The 22,135-nt window shown below is 40.4% G+C and overlaps 1 protein-coding gene across 1 annotated transcript in view; it reads right to left on the reverse strand.

The window, feature by feature from the left end:
• Positions 1-22,135, reverse strand: part of MAP3K15 (mitogen-activated protein kinase kinase kinase 15) — a 138,708-nt gene that overhangs the window by 68,164 nt on the left and 48,409 nt on the right. Inside the window, exons 4-6 of the mRNA XM_065914927.1 lie at positions 17,250-17,443; positions 13,980-14,148; positions 11,887-11,993 (exon numbers count right to left, since the gene is read on the reverse strand). Of these exons, the coding sequence (XP_065770999.1) occupies positions 11,887-11,993; positions 13,980-14,148; positions 17,250-17,443 (470 nt within the window). The remainder of the gene's footprint in view (positions 1-11,886; positions 11,994-13,979; positions 14,149-17,249; positions 17,444-22,135) is intronic.

Below are 22,135 nucleotides of genomic sequence, written 5' to 3' on the forward strand. Positions count from 1 at the left end.
CAATGAACAGGGAACTGCAGATATGTGTTTGAGATACTGATTCCATTTCCTTTGGATATATACCCAGAAGTGGGGCTGCTGGACCATACAGGAGTTCTAGTTTTAATTCTCTGAAAACCTACATACTGTCTTTCATAATGGACGAACCAATCTACATTCCCACCAATAGTGTTCCCCTTTCTCCACACTCTCACCAACACTTAGGAGGTATCATTGTTTTGATTTGTATTTCCCTGATGATCAGTTATGGTGAGCATTTTTTCATATATCTCTAGGCCATTTGGGTGTCTACTTAGAAAAAAATGTCTATTCAGGTTCTCTGCCGATTTCTTAATCAGACTGTCTTTTCTATTGAGTTGCATGAGTTCTTTATGTATTTTAGATACTAATCTCTTATCAGATAGATGGTTTGCAAGTAATTTTTTTCCCACTCTGTAGACTGCCTTTTCATTTTGTTGATTAGTTCCTTTGCTGTACAGAAACATTTTAGTTTGATGTAGTTTCAATTGTTTATTTTGATTTTATTGTTAATGTTGGTTGTTTTGCCTGTGCTTTTGATGTCATAGCTAAAAAAAATCAGTGTCAAGGTCAATGTCAAGGAGTTTTTCCCTGTTTTTCTCCTAAAAGTTTCATGGTTTCAGACCTTAGATATAAGACCTGGATTCATTTCAAGTTAATTGTTGCATATGATGTAAGGTGAGGGTCCAATTTTATTCTTTTGAATATAAATATCCACTTTTGCGGGCTTCTCTTGTGGCTCAGCTGGTAAAGAATCTGCCTGCAATTCAGGAGACCTGGGTTCTATCCCTGGGTTGGGAAGATCCTCTGGAGAAGGTAAAGGCTACCCACTCCAGTATTCTGGCCTGGAGAATTCCACAGACTGTATAGTTCATGGGGTCACGAAGAGTCAGACACGACTGAGTCACTTTCACTTGCAATATTGTACCTAAAGGGCTTCCCTGACAGCTCAATTGGTAAAGAATCCATCTGCAATGCAGGAGACCCCGGTTCAATTCCTGGGTTGGGAAGACCCGCTGGAGAAGGGATAGGCTACCCACTCCAGCATTCTTGGGCTTCCCTTGTGGCTCAGCTGGTAAAGAATCCACCTGCAATGTGGAAGACCTGGGTTTGATCCCTGGGTTGGGAAGATCCTCTGGAGAAGGGAACAGCTACTCACTCCAGGATTCTGGCCTGGAGAATTCCACGGAGTGTATAGCCCATGGGGTCGCAATGAGTTGGACACAACTGAGCAACTTTCACGTTCACTTTCATCCACTTTTGCCAACACCATTTATTGAAAAGACTATCTTTTCTCCATTATGTAATCCTGATGCTCTGTCAAAGATTAGTTGACTGTATATGCATGGACTTATCTCCTGGGCTCTATTCTGTTCTACTGGTCTGTGTGTCTGTATTATTTTGCTAGTATCATACCATTTTGATTACTATACCTTTGTAATACATACAGTTTCAAATCAGGAAGTATGATACAGCTTTGTTCTTCTTTCTCAAGATTGCTTAGGGTATTTGGGGGTCTTGTGTGATAAAATTCTATATGAAGTTTAGGATTTTTTTTCCTATTTCTGTGGAAAACATGGTTGGGATTTTGATAGAGATTCTATAATATTTTTATATCATACTAGGTAACCTCCCCATGTGAATTAAGAAGTGAAAGGAGGAGATAAATGAAGAAGGAATCGAACTTTTATTAACAGCCATCTAGCTGCTGTTGCATATGGTGTATCTATTTTAATAGATACAGGCCACTTGCATATGGTGTATCTATTTTAATCCATACCATAGGATCTTCATCCTGGTACCTTGTCAACATCATATTGCTGGTAAGTGATTCAAACATCAAAGCAAATGCTCTTCTCACAACCCAGAATGACTCCCTATAAAGCAGTGGTCTCACTCAAGGCTGGTTTTGTCCCTAGGGGACACCTAGCAATGTCTGGAGACACTTTTGATCGTCACAACTTTGGTTGAGGGGGGCTGGCTACCGGCATCTAGTGTAAAAGGACTGGGAAGTTGCTAAACTTCCTATAATACATAAGACAGCCTCCCAAACAGAGAATTGTGCAGCTCCAGATGTCAGTAATGCAAAGCTGAGAAACTTGCTGTACATAAATCAACTCTGAATTTGACTAAACACACTATTCTTTTCCCTACAAACCTCTACATTCAAACAAACTTTGTCTCATTCAAAATCATCACCTCAGAGGACCATATACTTACCCCAGTGATGTTTTCATGCTAACAACACTTTTATCAGCATTGCTTTATGAAATTTCTTCCTTTAAACTATCTTATTTGGTGGCAAAATCTCTGCATTTTCCAAGTAGTTTTGATATTTATAAATGGTCAAACATTTTCTATTAAACTTAGTAAAAATACAGATGCACAAACTACACAGTAAGAGTCACAGTCACAGCCAAACACCAGCTTCAAGCCAGGATTACTCTCTGGAATGCTTACTACATGGTAAATGTTAGCATCCATTTTACATATGAGGAAGGTACGGAGATTCAGTGGCTTGATCATGGCCATGAGACTTAAGTATATGAGCTGGAATTCAAATCCAAATCTGTTTTCCTTCAAAGCCCAAAGTAATGATACTGATTTCCTATATGCCATGTTAGCTGACAAAACAATTCTGAAGGAAAAATCTCCCCCTACCCAATGATAAAATGGTATTCTGAATAACAGCAGCATTGTCAAAGGCAGAGTACTGCAGCATGATTAATTTGAAGAGAACAAGTACACTTGTTCGAGTGTAAGTTCGAGTGTGTAATATGTACACATGTGATCACATTTTAAAATCACTCATTAACTTGAGTCACTGGTAATGAGCTCTCTCCTTCTTTAGCACAAAGCCCTTCCACTGACATACAAATAAGTCATTAAATGAAGGAAGGACAAAAGAAAGGGAATTGCAGCAGGAATTTGACAGAAAAGGAAGATAACATATGCTCAAGGATACCAGCAGGGAGGAAGGAGGACAGATGTAAGTGGTAACTTCTTTGGATAAAAATTTTTCAAAAGGGAAATATGTATTATTGGCTAGGCCACTGCTTAGAAGATATAAGATCATCTATTTCTCAGAAAAAAATGCAATTGGTCTTTTGGTATAAAAAGTGTTTACTATGAAAGTGGCTTTAATATTCAGCTACTGTCTAATGCCCTCATCATATATGAAAAAGTGAGACATAAAAGTATGGCCCAACAGATGCTGAGTAAATTGGGTTGAATTCCATCTCCAGGTTTTATGAAGCAAACATATCCTCCCCAAAGGATCAAGGAGTGCCTGGTACCCTTGCCAGCTAGACCTCCAGAACGTTCCAAAACATCTTAAACACCTAAGATGATATCACTATCCTTAGCATCGTAAATACTTAAGATATTTTATCTTTGCTTTTCTATATAGTTAAGGGTTTCTATATCTGTAAAGCAACTGCATGTTTTTTAGCATGTTTTATCTTTGCATGTTTTTTTTGTATTTTATAGAATTTAAGATGTCATTATTTGATGGCTCAATAAGAAAGAAAAAAAATCTATTAACTAAATCATGACAAAAAAAAAATCATGACCAAGTATTAAGAGGTAACCAATTGTAAGATAACAAATTTCAGCATTACCTTAAAATATTAAAAAATTCTGCATCTTAGAAAGGAAGAAATAAGATACATGGAATTATCTTATATGTTACTTTTATATCTAGCTTCTTTGGCCTAACATTACGTTTATAAGGGGCTTCCAGGTAGCACAGTGGTGGAGAGTCTGCCTGCCAATGCAGGAGAAGTGGGTTTGATCCCTGGGTTGGGAAGATCCCCTGGAGGCGGCAGTGGCAACCTGCCCCAGTGCTCTTGCCTGGAGGATCCCATGGACACAGGCGCCTGGCGGATTGCAGTCCATGGGCTTGCAGAGTCAGACACAAATGAGCATGCATGGACACACACACACACACAAAGTATGGCCTGACAATTCCAAGAGGCCTATGGCTTATTTTAGTTGCCCATCAGGCAAACAAAGTAGAAGTTCAAGCTTTCTGGGCAGAGTTCCCTTGATTATGCCATGATATGAAACCAGTGTATGTAGAACACTGGGTTCAAACTGGGGCGTTCTGGTCCCCAAGCCCTCATTGACCTGCTGCTTTATTTTGGGCCCTTGCATTTCTTTCTTGTCTCTACAATAAAGGATTGAGACCACATGACTCCATGTAAATGCACAGATTCTGTGGTTCTCTTCCTTACCAGGAAAACAATCACCACAAATTCATTCTTTCTTTGTGCAACACGGTTTTAGTTCCCTGGAGGCAACGGGACTAGGAAAGTAGTGCTAGTAAGTCAGACACAGAAAGACAACTATCGCATGACATCGCTAATATGTGGAGTCTAAAAAAATGATACAAATGAACTTACTTACAAAACATGAATAGTCTCACAGAGATAGAAAACAAATTTATGGTTACCAAAGGGGAAAGTGGGGGAGGGATAAATTAGGAGATTGGGATTAACATATATATACTACTACATATAAAATAGATACAAGGACTTACTGAATAGAACAGGGAACTATACATATTATAATAAATTATAATGGAAAAGAATCTGAAAAAGAATATATATGTAATCACTTTGCTGTATACCTGAAACTGACGTAACATTGTAAACCAACCATGTCGTTTAGTCGCTAAGTTGTGTCCGACTCTTTGCAACTCCATGGACTATAATCTACCAGGTTTCTCTGTCCATGGGGCTGTCTAGGCAAAAATACTGGAGTGGGTTGCCATTTCCTTCTCCAGGGGATCTTCCTGACCCAGAGATCAAACCCACATCTCCTGCACTGGCAGGCAGGTTCTTTACCACTGAGATACCTGGGAAGTCCCTGTAAACCAACTATACTTCAATTAAAAAATAGACAAAAAAAGTAGGGTGATATCATCATTTTCCTACCCTTTACAAACATGTAACAAAAATGGCTCTTTATCTAAACATATGAATTAATATGGTGAGATCACACAGTGAATATAAACAAAAGAAACAAAGAAAACAAGGCTGGTGGTTACTGCAGAGACACAAGTTCTCTCCATCCCTCCACCTGAGCAGGGGCCTGGCTGGGTAGCCCAGAGGTTGAGGATGAGCTGGCTGCTGTAGGTTCTGGAACAAGGCTGCAGTCCCTTTGGTATGTGCTGGATTCAGTATCATTCATCTTATATTCCCCCACACATGTTTCTAGGGCCCACAGAGTTATCTTCCTCTCTCCATCCTTAACTTATTCACAGAGCGATACATCAGATATTCCAATACACGTGTCACACATTCAGTCTCCCCTTCCACTTTGCTGAAAGTAATTCAATGAGTTCAACGTTGCCAGATTGGCAGTTTGGATCCAAAGATGCAGGGAGTAGAATAAGAGTATACTCCTGCTCTTTGACAGGCCAATTTTGTTGTTTTAAAACCCAGGACTTTGATTCTCTTGTTGTCCTTCCAGACCATGCCTCTGCTTGCTGCCTCAATCCCTAATTGGATCTTCTAGCTGCCTTAGCATATCTAATAAAGTCCCATCTATAAAAGTAACAGCCAGTAAAAACTGTTCATAAAGGTTCCATGCCACTGGGAGGCAAGCAATTTAAGTGCTCAGTGGAAATGGGAAGTACCTTTGACTGGACTTCTGAATGCAGTGAAGGGGAAGCTGTCAGGAAAAGATGCCAGTTCAAGGCAGCATAATACAGGAGCCCATGGCATCTGATGGTGCAGTCATTCATCACTGTCAACCTTTAGTAACGCTAATGGCCATGATTTATTCCACTTCCTAAAAGTTAAAGGTCAACTGTAATGCAGGAAAATTCATTATTTGTTCAACACTGATATTCCCCTTTATAAACACACAGTACCTCCATAAACTTTCTCAAAACGGTACATGATGCCAAGTCCTACTATGACTCTGCTGACGGGTAGCCAAGTTATACCTAAAGCAAAGATTCAGGACCAGACAACATGGATACATGAGGCAGACATTGCAGTTCCACAGAAAATCCCTCATTGGTTACAGAAAATGAGATTCATGGCAATGAGGAGCCTGACTGGCCTCAATACATATTTGTGGTGATTGTTTTCCTGACAGCGAAGAGAACCACTGTCTAACAGGACAGAGGTCCCCAGCCCCCAGGATCTAATGCCTGATGATCTGAGGTGGAGCTAATGTAATAATCATAGAAATAAGGTACACAATAAATGTAATGTGTTTGATTCATCCCCAAACCATCCCCCCCAACCATGCTCCATGGAAAAGTTGTCTTCCATGAAATGGGTCCCTGGTACCAGAAAGGTTGGGGACCACTGTACAGGGGACAATCAGACTAGAAGGAAAAGACCCATCATCAGAAAGGTGGTTGTCCAGAGAGTAATCCCAGCCATTCCACTTCCAATTGGGAAACGTGTATCATTTTGGAATCACTTCATCTTGCCACGCTGGGTCTCCTAGATACCGATTTTCCATTTCAGAACATGTTTTATTCTTTTATTACTTTGAGTGGATGGTAATCAGACTATTTCATTCTGCTTGAAAACCAGTACCTCTACTTGGTCCAGGAAAAGACTTGGTGGTGAGTGATTTATAAGGCCCTCTTAGTTTCAATTTAACGAGCCATTTTAACAAATAGCACTTATGGTATGCCAGGCATTCTTCCAGAAACTTCACCAGTGATACCTGATTAATCTTTGTAAGTCAAGGATCGACCAAGTATGATTTAAGAATAAATTATATTTAAGATATAATTCTTCAAGTCTAGTTGCTGAACTTCAAGAAAAGCTCCAGGAAGAAAAAGCTAAGTTACAACTTGAAGAGCGGGAGAAAAGGAAGAATGAGGAGATGCAGAGTGTCCGAACATCTTTGATCTCTGAGCAGCAGACCAATTTTAACACCATTTTAACAAGAGAGAAAATGAGGAAAGAAAACATTATCAATGATCTCAGTGATAAGCTCAAGAACACAATGCAGCAGCAGGAGCGAGACAAAGATCTGATTGAGTCCCTGTCTGAGGACCGCGCGCGTCTACTGGAGGAGAAGAAGCGACTGGAAGAGGAGGTCAGCCGGCTGCGGGGCGGCGCCTTCGTGCCCTCCCCGGGCATGGCCGCAGCCCCAGAGTTGTACGGGGCCTGTGCGCCTGAGCCCCCGGTAGAGGCCCTGGACACCCTTGGTGAGGGGAGGCCAGACTCAGCCATGGAGACCAGCACGATGTCTGTCCAAGAAAACGTCCACATGCTCTCTGAAGAAAGACAGCGGATAACGCTGTTGGAACGAACACTACAGTTGAAAGAAGAAGAAAACAAGTGGTTAAATCAGAGACTGATGTCTCAGAGCATGTCTTCTGTATCCTCGAGGTATTCTGAGAAGATAGCCATTAGAGATTTCCAGGTGGGCGACCTGGTACTCACCATCCTGGACGAGCGCCACGACAACTACGCGCTCTCCACAGGGAGCCCCCTCTACTTCCTGCACGCGGAGGCCCTGCCCGCGCTGGACCTCAGGCGGGAGAGGGCGTAAGTGTCACACTGAGACATAGACCCAGCGTGTGCTGTCTGTGTCAGAGTCACCCAGGCAAGAGAGAGCTCTGCTTCCATCTGCTTTCTTGTTTGTTTGTTTTTATTTGGTCTGCATTATCCAGATTATTTTACTGGATTCTGTTGACAGTTCAGCCTGAGTGCAGCTAACGCAGTCAGGTCAGTTATCTCATATCCTGGTGACAGCAGGATTGTACTGTTAAAATCCTCATACCTATGTAAGCTTGAATATAACGTGCTCATTTGTTTATAAGGGCACTCCTTGTTTTGGTGAAAATAAATTCTTTTAAACTATAAAAACAAAACAAACAAACAAAAGAATAAATTATATTTTAAGATAATATATAAATTATATTTAAGTATGATTTAAGAATTATAATAAATTATATGTACTTAATATATAATTAAGTATAAATTATAATATATAGTATAAATATATATAAGATATATATAGATATAATATATATAAGATATATATTTATAAGATAATATAATAAATTATATTTAAGTATGATTTAAGAATAAATTATAATAAATTATATATACTTAATATATACTTACGTATAAATTATATATATCCCCCCACTACTCTGGGGGGACAGAGTTACAGAACTTCCTTTTCATGCTTAAGGAAGATGCCCATCCGCATGTTCCCCGCCTTGGGGATGCTGAGTTTAAAGACTTCTGGGGAGAGAAAAGGCTAATTTTCATAGAGACCATGGAGCTCTTCCACCAAAGAGAGTACAAATCCTGACTACCACTGCTTGCTGGTTGCCTGGTGGCTCAGACAGTAAAGAATCTGCCTGCAATGTGGGAGGCCTGGGTTCAATCCCGGGGTTGGGAAGATCCCCTGGAGAAGGGAATGGCTACTCACTCCAGTATTCTTGCCTGGAGAATTCCATGGACAGAGGAGCCTGGCAGGCTATAGTCCATGGGATCGCAAAGAGCTGGACATGACTAAGCAACTTTCACTTTACCACTGCTTGCAGGTGTCTAGTACAGTAGCACATCTACAAGCATGTGCTATGTACCCAACAGAAATGTGCCCAGAGGTGTCCAAAAGCCATGTGCATAAATGCTAATAGCAGCACCGTTCTCAGTTCCCCCAAATTGGAAATGACCTAGAGGTCTACCAGCTGTAAGATGGGTAAATCACTTGTGGCATATCCACAACAACAAAGTACTCCACAGCAAGGAGAAGAAATGAACTACCGACACAGTAAACAGTACGGACGAATCTCAGAAACACGACACTGAGTGTAGGAATCCAGACACCAAAGAGTACGTACTATGTGACTGCTGTTTAATTACTTAGTCATGTCTGACTCTTTGTGACCCCATGGACTGTAGACCGTCAGGTTCCTCTATCCATGGAATTCTCCAGGCGAGAATACTGGAGTGGGTTGCCATTTCCTTCTCCAAAGGATCCTCCTGACCTGTGTCTCCTGTATTGGCAGGCGGATTCTTTACCACTGAGCCACCTGGGAAGCCCATACTGTGTGATTCCATTTATACAAAGTTCAAGGACAGAAAAAACTCATCTCTGGGGACAGAGACTGCAATATATGAGGAGTGGCTGCCTGTACAGGTGTGGGGACTACCTGCAAAGGGGAACAAGGGAACTTCTGGTGCGGGGGTGGAAATATTTCATATTTTGATAGGGGTGTTGTTTACATGTGTATATCTATTTATTAAAACTCAAGTTATATAAAGATCTACATACTTCACTGCCTATGTGCTTTATATACTTCAACAGAAAAGAGAGATGTTGCCTCATATGCATTACAAAAAAGAGAGATGTTGCCTCATATGCATTACAAGAATCCTGAAGCCATGGATTGTGTGGCTGCTGCCATGCAGATGCTGCCAGTGGCAAATCCACCATCTACAGCTTAATCCAGCTGCTGAAGCAAAGTCAAGCCTCTGAGAAATCAGATGCAAGTGTCCTCTAACTCGGTCCCCATCAACCCTCACTGTACTCATTCCCTAAGGAAGATGTTTGCCATGGAGGGTTGATAAGAAGGTGCCAGAACTCTGGTTCTCAAGCCACATTTGAATATCCTCAAGTTTTTGGCGGTGTGACTCAAACATGAGTGATTCCCAGCCCCAGCAGCAAGTGGATTTATATGTAGCTCTATGTTCACCTAATGCCACCTCTCTTCCTGTATCTTATCAGGGAGGAAGAGTAACTGTAGGACTAAGACGTTTAGGCCGCTCAGATTTTGTGAGATTAGATGCATCAAACTCCTAGTTATTCTCCACATGGCCACTCAGTGAAAGACTCCATTTCCCAGCTTCCCTTATAGTTAGATAGGCGTCATGTGACTGTGCTCTCGCCAACAGAATGTCAGTGGAAGTGGCCCATGCAAATTCTACTTGCTTTAAAGGAAACAGCTTAACTGGGCTTCCATACTACTCCTTTCATCAGGCTGGAACAAAGAGTAAAGCAGTGACTGAGTTTCAACTAGAAGAGAACACTCTTGGGAATGAAAGAGCAACAAAATGGGCAGAAAGAAGTTAGGTCCCTGAACAACTCCTATGCCACTAACCTGGTCCACTCACCTCTAGACTGCTATGTGAAAGAGAAATTTCAAGCATTGCATTTGGGGTCTCTATACTACAGCATCTTAGCTGACACCCCTAGCAATAAGCTTTTGAGGCTCAGGGTCTCCAGGCAGGAATTTTCAAGTCTCACATACTCTACCTAGCCCAGTAATTCAGATTACACTAGTACAGGAAGACAGTAGCCCCCTTCCCCGTCATACAATGCTAATCCTGTTGTTAAACTAGCCCCCTACCTCCACAGTCTATGAGACACTTTCAGCTCCTCATTTGTATATATACAGTCCTTTCACAACACAGTCCCACCCTCCATACTCTGCCTCACTGCATACATATGCTGCACCTATAGCTCATATTCTTGAGGTTCCCTGAAAGCACACTACACCTGAAGAACTCTGCTCACACTTCTGGCCAAGTGGAGTGGTCTCTTCCCCACCCCTATCCTGCAGTCTCTCCCGCCCATGAGGCAATGCTTATCAAGTCTTCAAAACCCAGCCTGAAAGACTCCAGAGAAGCCTCTTGAAAACCTCAAAGCAGAATGACTTCCTCCCTCTACTATGCTGTGGTATTCATGAAGACATTTATCACTCTGAGCTGCAGGGGTTTAGGTACTTGTCTGATCTCACAGCTATAATATATGCTCCGAAGACAAAGTCCCTAAAAGTCAAGATCATGTCATGTCCATTTTCTTAACTTTGGCATTCAGCCATGATCTGGCTCATACTCAATGAGGGTTGAATGAAAGAAGGAAACAGAATTTAATATGCTCAACATTACTAATTATTATAGAAATGCAAATCAAAATTGCAATGAGGTATCACCTCACACTGGTCAGAATGGCCATCATCAAAAAGTCTACAAAAAAAAAAAAAAAAAAGTCTACAAACAATAAATGCTGGAGAGGGTGTGGAGAAAAGGAGACCCTCCTACACTGTTGGTGGGAGTGTAAGTTGGTACAGCCACAATGGAAAACAGTATGGAGGTTCCTTAAAAAACTCAAAATAAAGGTATGATATGACCCAGCAATCCCACTACTGGTCGTATACCTTTAGAAAACCATAATTCAAAAAGACAGATGTACCCCAATTCAAAAAGACAGATGTACTCCAATGTTAAATGCAGCACTATTTATAATAACCAGGATATGGAAGCAACCTAGATGTGCATCAACAGAGGAATAGATAAAGAAGATGTGACACATATATATATAGATGATGAACTATTACTTGGCCCTAAAAAGGAATGAAATTGGGTCATTTGCAGTGATGTTGATAGACTGAGAATCTGTCATACAGAGTAAAATAAGTCAGAAAGAGAAAAACAAGTATCATGTATTAATACATATTTGTGGCATCTAGAAAAATGGCACAGATGAATCTATTTGAAGGGCAGAAACAGAGATACAGACATAGAGAATGGACATGTGAATACAGTGGGGGAAGGGGAGGGTGGGACAAACTGAGAGAGTAGCAATGGCATATATACACTACCATGTGTAAACTAGCTGATGGGAAGCTTCTGTGTAAGACAGGGAGCTCAGCCCGGTGCTCCGTGATGACCTAGAAGGTAGGATGGGGTGGGAGGGAGCCTGAAGAGGTAGGGGATATACGCATACATATAGCTGACACACTTAGTCGGACAGTGGAAACTAGCAACATTGTAAAGCAATTATACTACAATTTAAAAAAGAAGAAAAAAAGGAGGCAAAATTTAACAGCTGGCCTGCTTCAAAACTCTATCCATACATTATCACTCTTACCTATTCAGTGCAAACGCATAGTGGAATTTAATGTTATGCTGGTCAGCCAAATCACACGTAGGTAGCATCTCCAGTGTTTCTACCAGCTTCACCATTGCATCGTAGTCCTGTTGGCAAGAGGTCCCAAGGTGAGAGAGGAAACGCAGCTCTTTGCAGGTTTTCTTAAACAGTTATCAGCATGAGACCACCTCAGCATTTAAATATAGGCCCTTACCTACAGGCAGTATTTAGTGAAGTTAAAAGTCCTTAAAAGAACAGCAATGAGATTAAAAACAACAAGATGGATGAGAGAAGACAGAGGAAGAATCTCTGCTCTCAGAGTTCACAAAAGGACCAAGGAAAGGAAGTTAGATTCAGAGACAATAAAAGAAAACGAATGAGCCAAGCAGCTAGGAAAAGCTACCACATTTTGAGTGTAGAAGAGTTATCACCACTGGCAGGGTTGTGGGTTAAAATGAACTGGATGTAAATATATAGGGAATCTTACAGTCATTTGCCACATAAAGGGAGGAAATATCCCAAGGCTTCCTATTTTGTCAGAAACAATCCAATTCATTTAAATCAGTTTCTCAACCTTGGCACTAGTGACATTTGGGGGCTGGATCATTCTTTATGGTGGGGGCTGTCCTGTGACCTTGACCCACTCGGTGCCAGGAGCACTCCGGCCCCTGCCCCCAGTTGTGACAACCCAAAATACCTCCAGACACTACCACATGTCCCCGCCTTGAGAACCACGGCTCTAAACTGCGTAATTACCCAGGGAAAAACTGCTACCGTGTTTGTCTCGGCTGTATCCCCTGTGAGCAGTGCCATCTGCTACCCTTTCAGCAGGCTCAGAATCACTGTTACTGGCCAACTTGCTGACAGCTGGCCACAGTTAGCAGACGAGGACTTCCCACCGAAATCTCACGCCTGTTTTGTGGCATTACACTTGGATGCTGTTGCCCAAGGAAAGGGAAAGTAGAGTACAGCAAGAAGCTTCTGACTCATCTTTGAGCCTCAGAGTCCCACCAAGGGAAGGTTATAAAGAGGAGAGATGCATGAAAGCAAGGGCAGAAGGAAGCCAGCCGCTCAATGGAAGAAAGACCTCAAACAAGGTCCTTCCCATTCTCTTGTTCCATGGGGCATCACTTAGCATAATTTCTAATAGCATCTGCTATTAAAATCAATTAGATGCATCTGTTTGTCACTAGGGGCATGAGTTCCTTAAGTGGTTGACTCTTGTTCTTGGCTCAGGTCATACATAAATGGAAGCCTCTTTCGTCTAAAGACCTGTGGCCAACAACCTCCAACATGGCTTTGTACTGATAGAATTCTACAGGTTATGTACAGCACTCTGTGTTCCTCCAAAGGGACGGAAGACAAGACATCTTGGAAATGGCTCCACGGCATTAAACTTGGAGGGGGGAAATGAATGCTTTCCTCCATGGTGCCATATTCTACAAACCCCATCTTCAAGACTTTCCAGAAGTCTCTGTCCGTCGTCTGAGAATAAAGCCCTGCAGCCCCGGGTTCCTGGACATGCCTGTGTTACTCCTGCTCTCCCTTTCACTAACAGGTAGTGCTAAACCAAGAAGGGAGTGACAAAGGCCTAAAGGGAGTAGAAGAGGAGAGGCATTAAGAGCAAGGACAACAGGGCTGGTTGCCTCAGTTGGAATCTTGACTTTTGCCAACTGCTGTGTGACCTCAGGCAAGTTATTTAGCTTCTCTGTACCTCATGTTCCTCATTTTTACAATGGGAATAATTGGACTGTGCACCCCATAGGCTTCTGAAGAGGATTAAGTGAATTAGGGCTTGCAAAGGGCTTGGAACAACGCCTAGCACAAATTGCATATAAACTGTTAAATTCTGAACTCCTTTTACTGAGCAGTACCATATCTAAGAATTTGCTGGAGCACCCTTCTGATATGACAAAACCTTCTGCAACATTTCTACCACAAAAGATGTGTGAGGTGACCTATGACCCAGCCACATTCCTATTTTGGCTATAAAACAACTACCTAACCATACGTCTAGTGCACGAGTACTTCATACAAGGAATTCCTCATGTCAGGGAAGAACTGTGTTAGCTTCAGATAAGCATATGGCATACCTGGATATCGCGATAGGATAGCAGTAAATTAATGATGATGTCTGAGGTCAGAACCTCAGTGTTATCCATGCGAAGTTTGATCCGAGCCAGCTCCTTGGCCAGTTCATCACCCTGGTATTTCTCTCTGGCTCTCCGGATGTCATTTAACAAGGTTTCTTTGTAATAAGCACTGGAGAGGGAAACAAGAAAAGCTCCAGTCACAGCTACAAGCATCCAGGACTGTGCTGCAGCTCAAACAAACCTAGCTCTCATGGACATGACTTAGGCTAACACATGTGAGCCTCACCCACAGTTGAGCCTCCCAGGATCAGCCAATGGGGAGCACGTCCTAGTTGTGAGTGTCACTTTGCAAAAACCTAACGACTCAACAGTTACAAAGAAAATCAGTTCATTATGACCTTGAAAATATTTTCAAAGTTGACCCCTGATGTATTTGGATAACACACAGGACTCACTAGCTACCCCACCCCATCCCCTCTCCTCCGGTATTTTCAAACACATAGAGGACAAGAAAGTACTTCACTTGAACAGTAATTTCCCCCACCATTAAGAGATTTTTCACAAAGCTGAACAAAACTCCAAAGCCATTAAGCATAGTAAGATGAATGTCTTTAAGATGTATCTTTCAGGTATCCCCAGATAGTAACCACAAAGCTTTTTACACTTGGTCAAGAAACAAAACCTGGATGTGTCCATGAGCAATACAAGAAGCCATGCCTGGATACCTGCAGATCACCTCTGCCTTTCGCCCCCTATTCTCTGTGTCATTTTTGACAGCCAGAATGCTTTCCTAATGGAAGACATAGAACTTCCTTTATGTGGGCATCCAGATAATAACAGGGAGGTATTACAACATTTAAAGCAGTTTAAATTCACACTAGAATGTCTCATCATGTCTCCAAGAACCAACGCTAGTATTCAGTACTTGGTTTAAAATAGATGAATTTAAATACGTTGTCTACTTTCCAAGTAATTTTTTTTCTATGTAAACTGGGCATGATCAAGTTGTAATACTATCAACCCATTATGTAACTGAAATGATTTAACTGTAGACAGTAAAATTAGGTTGTTTATTAAAAAGAGCAAGTTTAACAAGTAATAGTCTTCAGAGGATGAGAAACAATACCAAAGAATAACCAATGTTGATTTTAATTGTTACAAAACTCTGTCCAAAAAAGTGTTTACAGTACACTGCCTGGTCCAATGCTTATAATAAATCTCAACATTTCAGTAATTAAGTGAAATTACTTTCATTTAAGTAAAGTGAAAGTGCTCTGATATAAAAGTATCAGTGTGCTCTGATATAAAAGTATCAGTGCATTGCTTTAATTTTTATTTCCTTGCCTCTTGCTTATTACCTTGATGATGAGCAAATTAGTAGATTCTACTAATGTTTAAAATTCTATGATTAATCAAGTGAATAATTAAGTTGGGTGATAGCCATTGTCCATTTGCTGGACTATAAAGGCATCAAAAGCTATTAAAGTGTTACTAGTTTCCCTGTCAAGTGAAAATGTATACTTTAGTCTTGTTTTCAAGGGGAGCTCTGAAAAATATTTTCAATAAACTAAGAAACCTAATAAGAACAGTAACCTGTAAGTAAATAAACAAAACACTGAATTAAACACTGAATTAAGTATGGCTTGGAGACACCATGTATGTAATAAACATGCAGTCATTTCTGCCTCTGGTAACCAGGAAAGATACTGCTAATCAGTGTGAATTTGGAAATGGCTTCAAACCCCTTTTCTGCACAGGGCTCTGGGTGGCCTTCATCATTCTATGCAAGTTGGCACTTGAGCTGAAAATTTGTCTGCCATCCCTGTTACAGATGTTTTCAACCATTAGCATCATTTACTCTCTCACTAACCCTTGCCAGGGATCTGGGAGTTCAAGGGATGGAATCAACCAACAGGTATTTCAAGTTTTTTGAAATTAAACCAAATTGAAAGACTTGTCTTCCTACTGAAACACACATGAAATGAATGAGAAACAAACCTGAGGCCACTTCTTGCAGACACCTTGCTCATCTGGCAGACTCAAGCTAGCCTACTTCCTTGTCAGACCAGAAAAAAATGATACTGGGAGACTTTTCTCCCTGAACCTCACTAGAATATTCACTGTGCAGTTAAGACAATAGTTAGCAAGCTGGGGCCGAATGAGGTTTTTGAAGGATGTGCCGCAAAGGGTGCCCCGTTTACTTTCTAGATTGGCATGTGGTCACATATGCCTGAGTTGCCAGTCTTCTTTTCCCTTTACGACCTGTAGCGGAAACTGTGTGTCCAGAGAAGAGGTGACAGGATAGAAAAGGAGAACAGACTGAACAAGCATGCACCTCCCACCAGCCCCACAGTAGTAATGCTCCACAGTTTGGGGGGCCACAGTGCAAACCAGAGGGACGCGTGGCCCTCATACTTCAAGTCAGTTCTGCCAGCGCTGTGGATTTTCATTTGTTTTGGAAAGACAAATCCTTCTGCTTGTGACTTAACTTTCAGGAGTAAATCCTTTAAATTGGCTACAGGCAAAGAAAATCTGAATTCTTTCTTTAAGTGGAATAATTTTTCTGCCTTCAAGTTTCAAAACAGGGATATTTCAAGGACTGGTTTCTTGAGCACTGAGGCTCCAAGAGGTAAGCTGTTCGTGGTTCCAAGGCTACACAGTGAAGGACCGCCTGAGCCAGGATTCAAACCCAAACCTGTCAGCTCTTGAATCACTGCTCCACACCTTCTCCGACATAAATCTACCAAGAACACGTCCCAGGGCACACTGTGGTCAGGATGGCTTCAACTTGACTCAATACCCTGACTTATACAGAATAGGGGCTAATGTTTGGAATAGCCTTGCTGACACATTTTAACAACTTCAACAGCTGATTGGCGGTGGGCAGGAACTCACCTTCAGAAATGATCTTAGAACACAGAATGTCAGAGTTGAAAGAGCACTAAAGAAAATCAATGATTTAAGTTCCTTATTTTCTAGATGAGAAAACAACTACAGAAAAGTTATTTGTCAAGGTTGCATAAGGAGCTGGAACCAAACACAAACTGAACCCTGACCTCAACTCCAGTTTCATTCTCTTTCAGCTACAGCTCAACAGCCCAATGCACTGAGCCAGTGTGGAACTCTGGATTCCAGGATGACTTTAAAATGACTGGTTGGAATTCCCCACTCTCTGGGCACTATGGTCTCTTGAAGGTACATCACCTCCATGGATATGAAGGGAAAATTTTGGCCAAGCTCCCAAGACTGAAGACAGTTGATGGGAATTACCATGAGGTCACATGGATGTCCTTGAGGAGGCTAGTAAACTTGTCCACCAGAGGCACACACAGTGGACCCAGGAGGGTGTCCCAGTTGGGCTGCATGTACTCCGAGGCACGCCGCTGGGCATCACTCTCACAGCAAAAATAATCAGCACATGGTGTCACGATGTATGGGATGAAATAATAATTTCCACTGGATGCCTGGAAAAAAGATACAAAAATGTTTCACAAAATAAGCAATGCAGAAGCACTGCTGTGGATTTGGGCAGGTGGAACCTTGGTGGGACAGGAAAGGAGAAAATGCCTGACGATGAACAACTACTTGCACAATATGACTATGAATCTATCAGACGCAAACAGGAAACCACTCCATTTCACAAGCTCTAACACATGGGAATACAAACAAAAACTTGGTTTTCAATGCTGAACTGAGCAGTATACATCTCTGAATTTCACTGGCAGAGATTTTAGGTTTTTAATTCTCGGAAATTATATTTCATTACATATCCTCCAAATCAGCGGGAACTTCAGCCTAATGATAACCAGGAAGCAAAATGTAAAGGTTTAATGTCTTTCTTTTGGCATGGCTGGAAAAGCCTTATTATTTGATAATTTAACCACAGGTGAATTATTTATAAACTTTGTTGAGTAGAAACTGTTTTGCAGGAAGCAGATATTAATAGATATGATTAGTCCCAGAGATGTTTTGGGAAAAAATATGTTTACAAATTTTTATATTGTCAAATAATACTCAAGTAAAACTATGCTTTTTCTATGGAATAATCATGATTCATAGTCAAATTGTAACCATTTTCTAAAGCATAAACACTACCTTTATTTTTTTTTTTTTACTCTTTTAGTTTTTAAATTATGAAAGTATGATAACACATTTACAGGAGACTTGGAAAATATACAACAAAGTTACATATAGTTCTACTATATATTACAATTATTTTAAATAGATAAATTTTTAGTTGGAGTTTCCTTATCAAACTCTCAAGTATTAATAGAATGAATATACAGAAAAGTAGAAGGAAAGCACCATGAACCAATTCAACATAATTAAGATTCATACAATTTTCACACACAGTAGGATACAAATTCTATTCAAGTTCCCATAGATTACATATAAAACTAGGAGACACTGGAACATATCCAGGGACATAAAACAGGTGCAAAAATTTCATGGTCTAAAGGTACTGAAATCATACAGAGTCTGTTCTCTTATCACTGTGGAATTATGTTAGAAATCAGTATCAAAAGATATTTGAAAATAACACACATATTTTCAAGTCCAATGTGACATTTACCAAGAGAGATCTTTGACTTAGCCATTGAAAGCCTCAGTAAACTTAGAAGACTGAAAAAACACAGAGGGTGATTACAGAGAAGAAAGTGTTTAAATGAGAAATATTAAAATGAAAAATTAATATCAAAGATACTTTAAAAAACCCATGTATTTGAAAATTAAATGTCCACTTTTAAATGATGGTTGTATCTAAGAAGCCCTAACAAGGAAAATTAGAAAATATTTGTAACAGAACAAAAATGAAAAGAGAATTTACCAGAATTTGTTGCATGCAGCTGAAACTGCTCAATGCAAGTAAATACAAAGCAGAATCTCAAATAAGGTATGAAAATAAATAACACTAGCATAAAATATTATGAAATTTGTACAAAATTTGTACTTTAGTTAATAATACTGTTATCATGTTTTTTTTTTAAACAACATAGTATTTTCTTGATATTCTCAGAACTGGACTAGAAGCTTTGAGCTTCAAATTTTTGTGAAAAAGACCACTAAGATAATGAACTTTCTAGTCTTTTAGCAGTAATATCAGATGCCAAGATACATGGAACTATATCAAAGTTTTGAGTGAATATTAATTAGAAACCTAGCATTCTATTTATACTGTCAAAAAAGTGGAATTAAAATGTCATAATTTTTTAGCTAGGCAAAAATTCATAACATTTCTAAAATATATATATCATACATACTATATACACATACACATATATATACATATATGTATACAAAAGTTTTTCTACTATGCTTGATAAAGGCTTGAGAAAGAAAAACAGAGAAGAGACACAGAAATTGGGAAACATAAACTAAATGAAATGGGAACACTGAACATGAAATAGAAAAAGAAATACTACCTTTAAACAGCATTCAGCCCATACCTGGGTTCCCTGATAGCTCAGTTGGTAAAGAATCTGCCTGAATGCAGGAGACCCTGGTTTGATTCCTGTGTCGGGAAGATACCCTAGAGAAGGGATAGGCTACCCACTCCAGTATTCTCGGGCTTCCCTTGTGGTTCAGCTGGTAAAGAATCCGCCTGCAATGAGGGAGATCTAGGTTTGATCCCTGGGTTGGGTAGATCCCCTGGAGAAGGGAAAGGCTACCCACTCCAGTATTCTGGCCTGGAGAATTCCATGGACTATACAGTCCATGGGGATGCAAAGAGTTGGACACGACTGACAGACTTTCACTTTTCACTTTTTCAAGCCCATAATCAGTTTTTAGAATATTTGGAGGACTACAATATGCTCTTAAAGGACATTCTACTATTACAGTCTATTTTTGGTCTGTACTGTTACAAAAAGCCACTATGTTAAAATTTCTGACTTATTAATTCCTATCTCTTCACTAAGTTTTAAAGAATTTGATGCCAGCAATAATACATCTGATTTTTTCCCTTTAATTTGTTAAACTAAGGGAGTTATCTAGGAAATTTGGCATCAGTTCAATTGCTCAGTCGTGTCCAACTCTTGGAGACCCCATGGACTGCAGTACGCCAGGCCTCCCTGTTCAAAACCAACTCCTGAAGTTTACTCAAACTCATGTCCATTGAGTCGGTGATGCCATCCAACCATCTCATCCTCTTTCATCCCCTTCTCCTCCCACCTTCACTCTTTCCCAACATCAGGGTCTTTTCAAATGAGTCAGTTCTTCACATCAGGTGGCCAAAGTATTGGAGTTTCAGCTTCAACATTAGTCATTTCAATGAATACTCAGGATTTATTTCCTTTAGGATGGACTGGTTGCATCTCCTTGCTGTCCAAGGGACTCTCAGGAGTCTTCTCCAACACCATAGTTCAAAAGCATCAATTCTTTGGTGCTCAGCTTTCTTTATAGTCCAACTCTCACATCCATACATGACTACTGGAAAAACCATAGCCTTGACTAGATGGACCTTTGTTGGCCAAGTAATGTCTCTGCTTTGTAATATGCTGTCTAGTTTGGTCATAGCTTTTCTTACAAGGAGTTAAGTGTCTTTTAATTTCATGGTTGCAGTCACCATCTGCAGTGATTTTGGAGTCCCAAAAAATAACATCTGTCACTGTTTCCCCATCTATTTGCCATGAAGTGATGGGATAATGTGGCAAAATGCACAACCTTGGGAAGCATACTTTCAGCAAGAACGAGAAGTCAAACGAGCAATACAGCACCTTCTAAATTACAAAGGAATTCACTCACCCCAGAGACAATGGTCAGAATGCCACAATTTCAGATCAAACAGAAGTCTTGGGAAAACTCCACATTGGTGAACTGGTTTCAAACATATATGTGACAGACATTTTAGTTTTCCTTTTAAGTAAGATTTGCTTACACAAGGACAGGTGGTATTCTTCTATCTAAATTCAAAATCAAATAATTGTCTTGAAATTCTCTCCTTCTTTTGTACCTCCCAGGGCATCTATATCCCTGCTGAGCTGTCTGTAGGCCCTAAAATACTTTGTTAAGCAAAAATGACTAGCGCTGTTCCATTCAATCATACTTGAGACTGCATCAGCACACTTTTTCTGTAAAAATATTTTTGGTCTTGTGGGCCATATAATCTCTACTCTCCAAGTACTCAACTTTGCTGTTAAAGCATGAAAGCAGCCACAGACAAGACGTAGACACATGAGCATGGGTGTGCCCAGAGAAACTATTTATGGGCAAAATTCTGAATTTCATATTTTCACATGTCCTAGAATATTCTTTGGGCTTCCCCAGTGGCTCCGTGGTAAAGAATCTGCCTGCCAATGCAGGAGACGCTGGTTCAATCCCTGGGTTGGGAGGACTACCTGGAGAAGGAAAAGGCAATGCACTCCAGTATTCTTGCCTGGGAAATCCCATGGACAGAGCAGCCTGGCAGGCTACAGTCCACAAGGTTGCAAACAGTCGGACACAACTTAGTGACTAAACAACAACAACAAAATATTCTTCATCTTCTGATTTTTTTTTTATCAATTATCAAAAAGAGTTAAAGCTATTGTGAGCTCACAGGTCATACTAAAACAAACGGTGGGCCAACCCTTGTCTAACACGAACCTTCCTGATGTTTCGTGATTCCTGATAACAGATTTTATGAAAGAACTTACCCTGCTACAAAACAGCAGCTGGAGACTGTGGACACTAGATACTGGAATTAAACACCCCTCACTGCAAATGCTGGTGTGTTATAAAGACAGGTGGCAACATTTTGGGTATGTTGGTGATAAATGGGGAACAGAAGGAAGACTCATGGTTACTTCCTAGCAATCATTGAGCAAGGCCTGCACCAGAGGAACAAAGACCCTTCCCTCTCTGATAATATCTGAAAATTCTCAAAGACCAATTCAAAGTGCCCAACAAAGGGGGCACTTTGGTAGGTTAGAAACACATTTCTCCATCATCTATATCAAGAAAGTCATGGTGCCAAAGTTAATTAAATTAAATGCCATTATACATTCATTTATACATTAATCTGCTTGTTCTTTTACCTGAAGTTGGTTGAGTTTATGGTAAAAGATTTCCTAGTTTAGACTAAGAAGGATAAAAGAGTTGTGTGAATCAGTGAAGTCTAGAAGGTAAAAAATAAAAATCCTTGAAGGAATGGAGTTTGTTATTTTCAAAAAGTTAGG

The sequence above is a fragment of the Muntiacus reevesi genome, chromosome X, assembly GCF_963930625.1.
Source record: "Muntiacus reevesi chromosome X, mMunRee1.1, whole genome shotgun sequence".
NCBI lineage: Eukaryota > Metazoa > Chordata > Mammalia > Artiodactyla > Cervidae > Muntiacus > Muntiacus reevesi.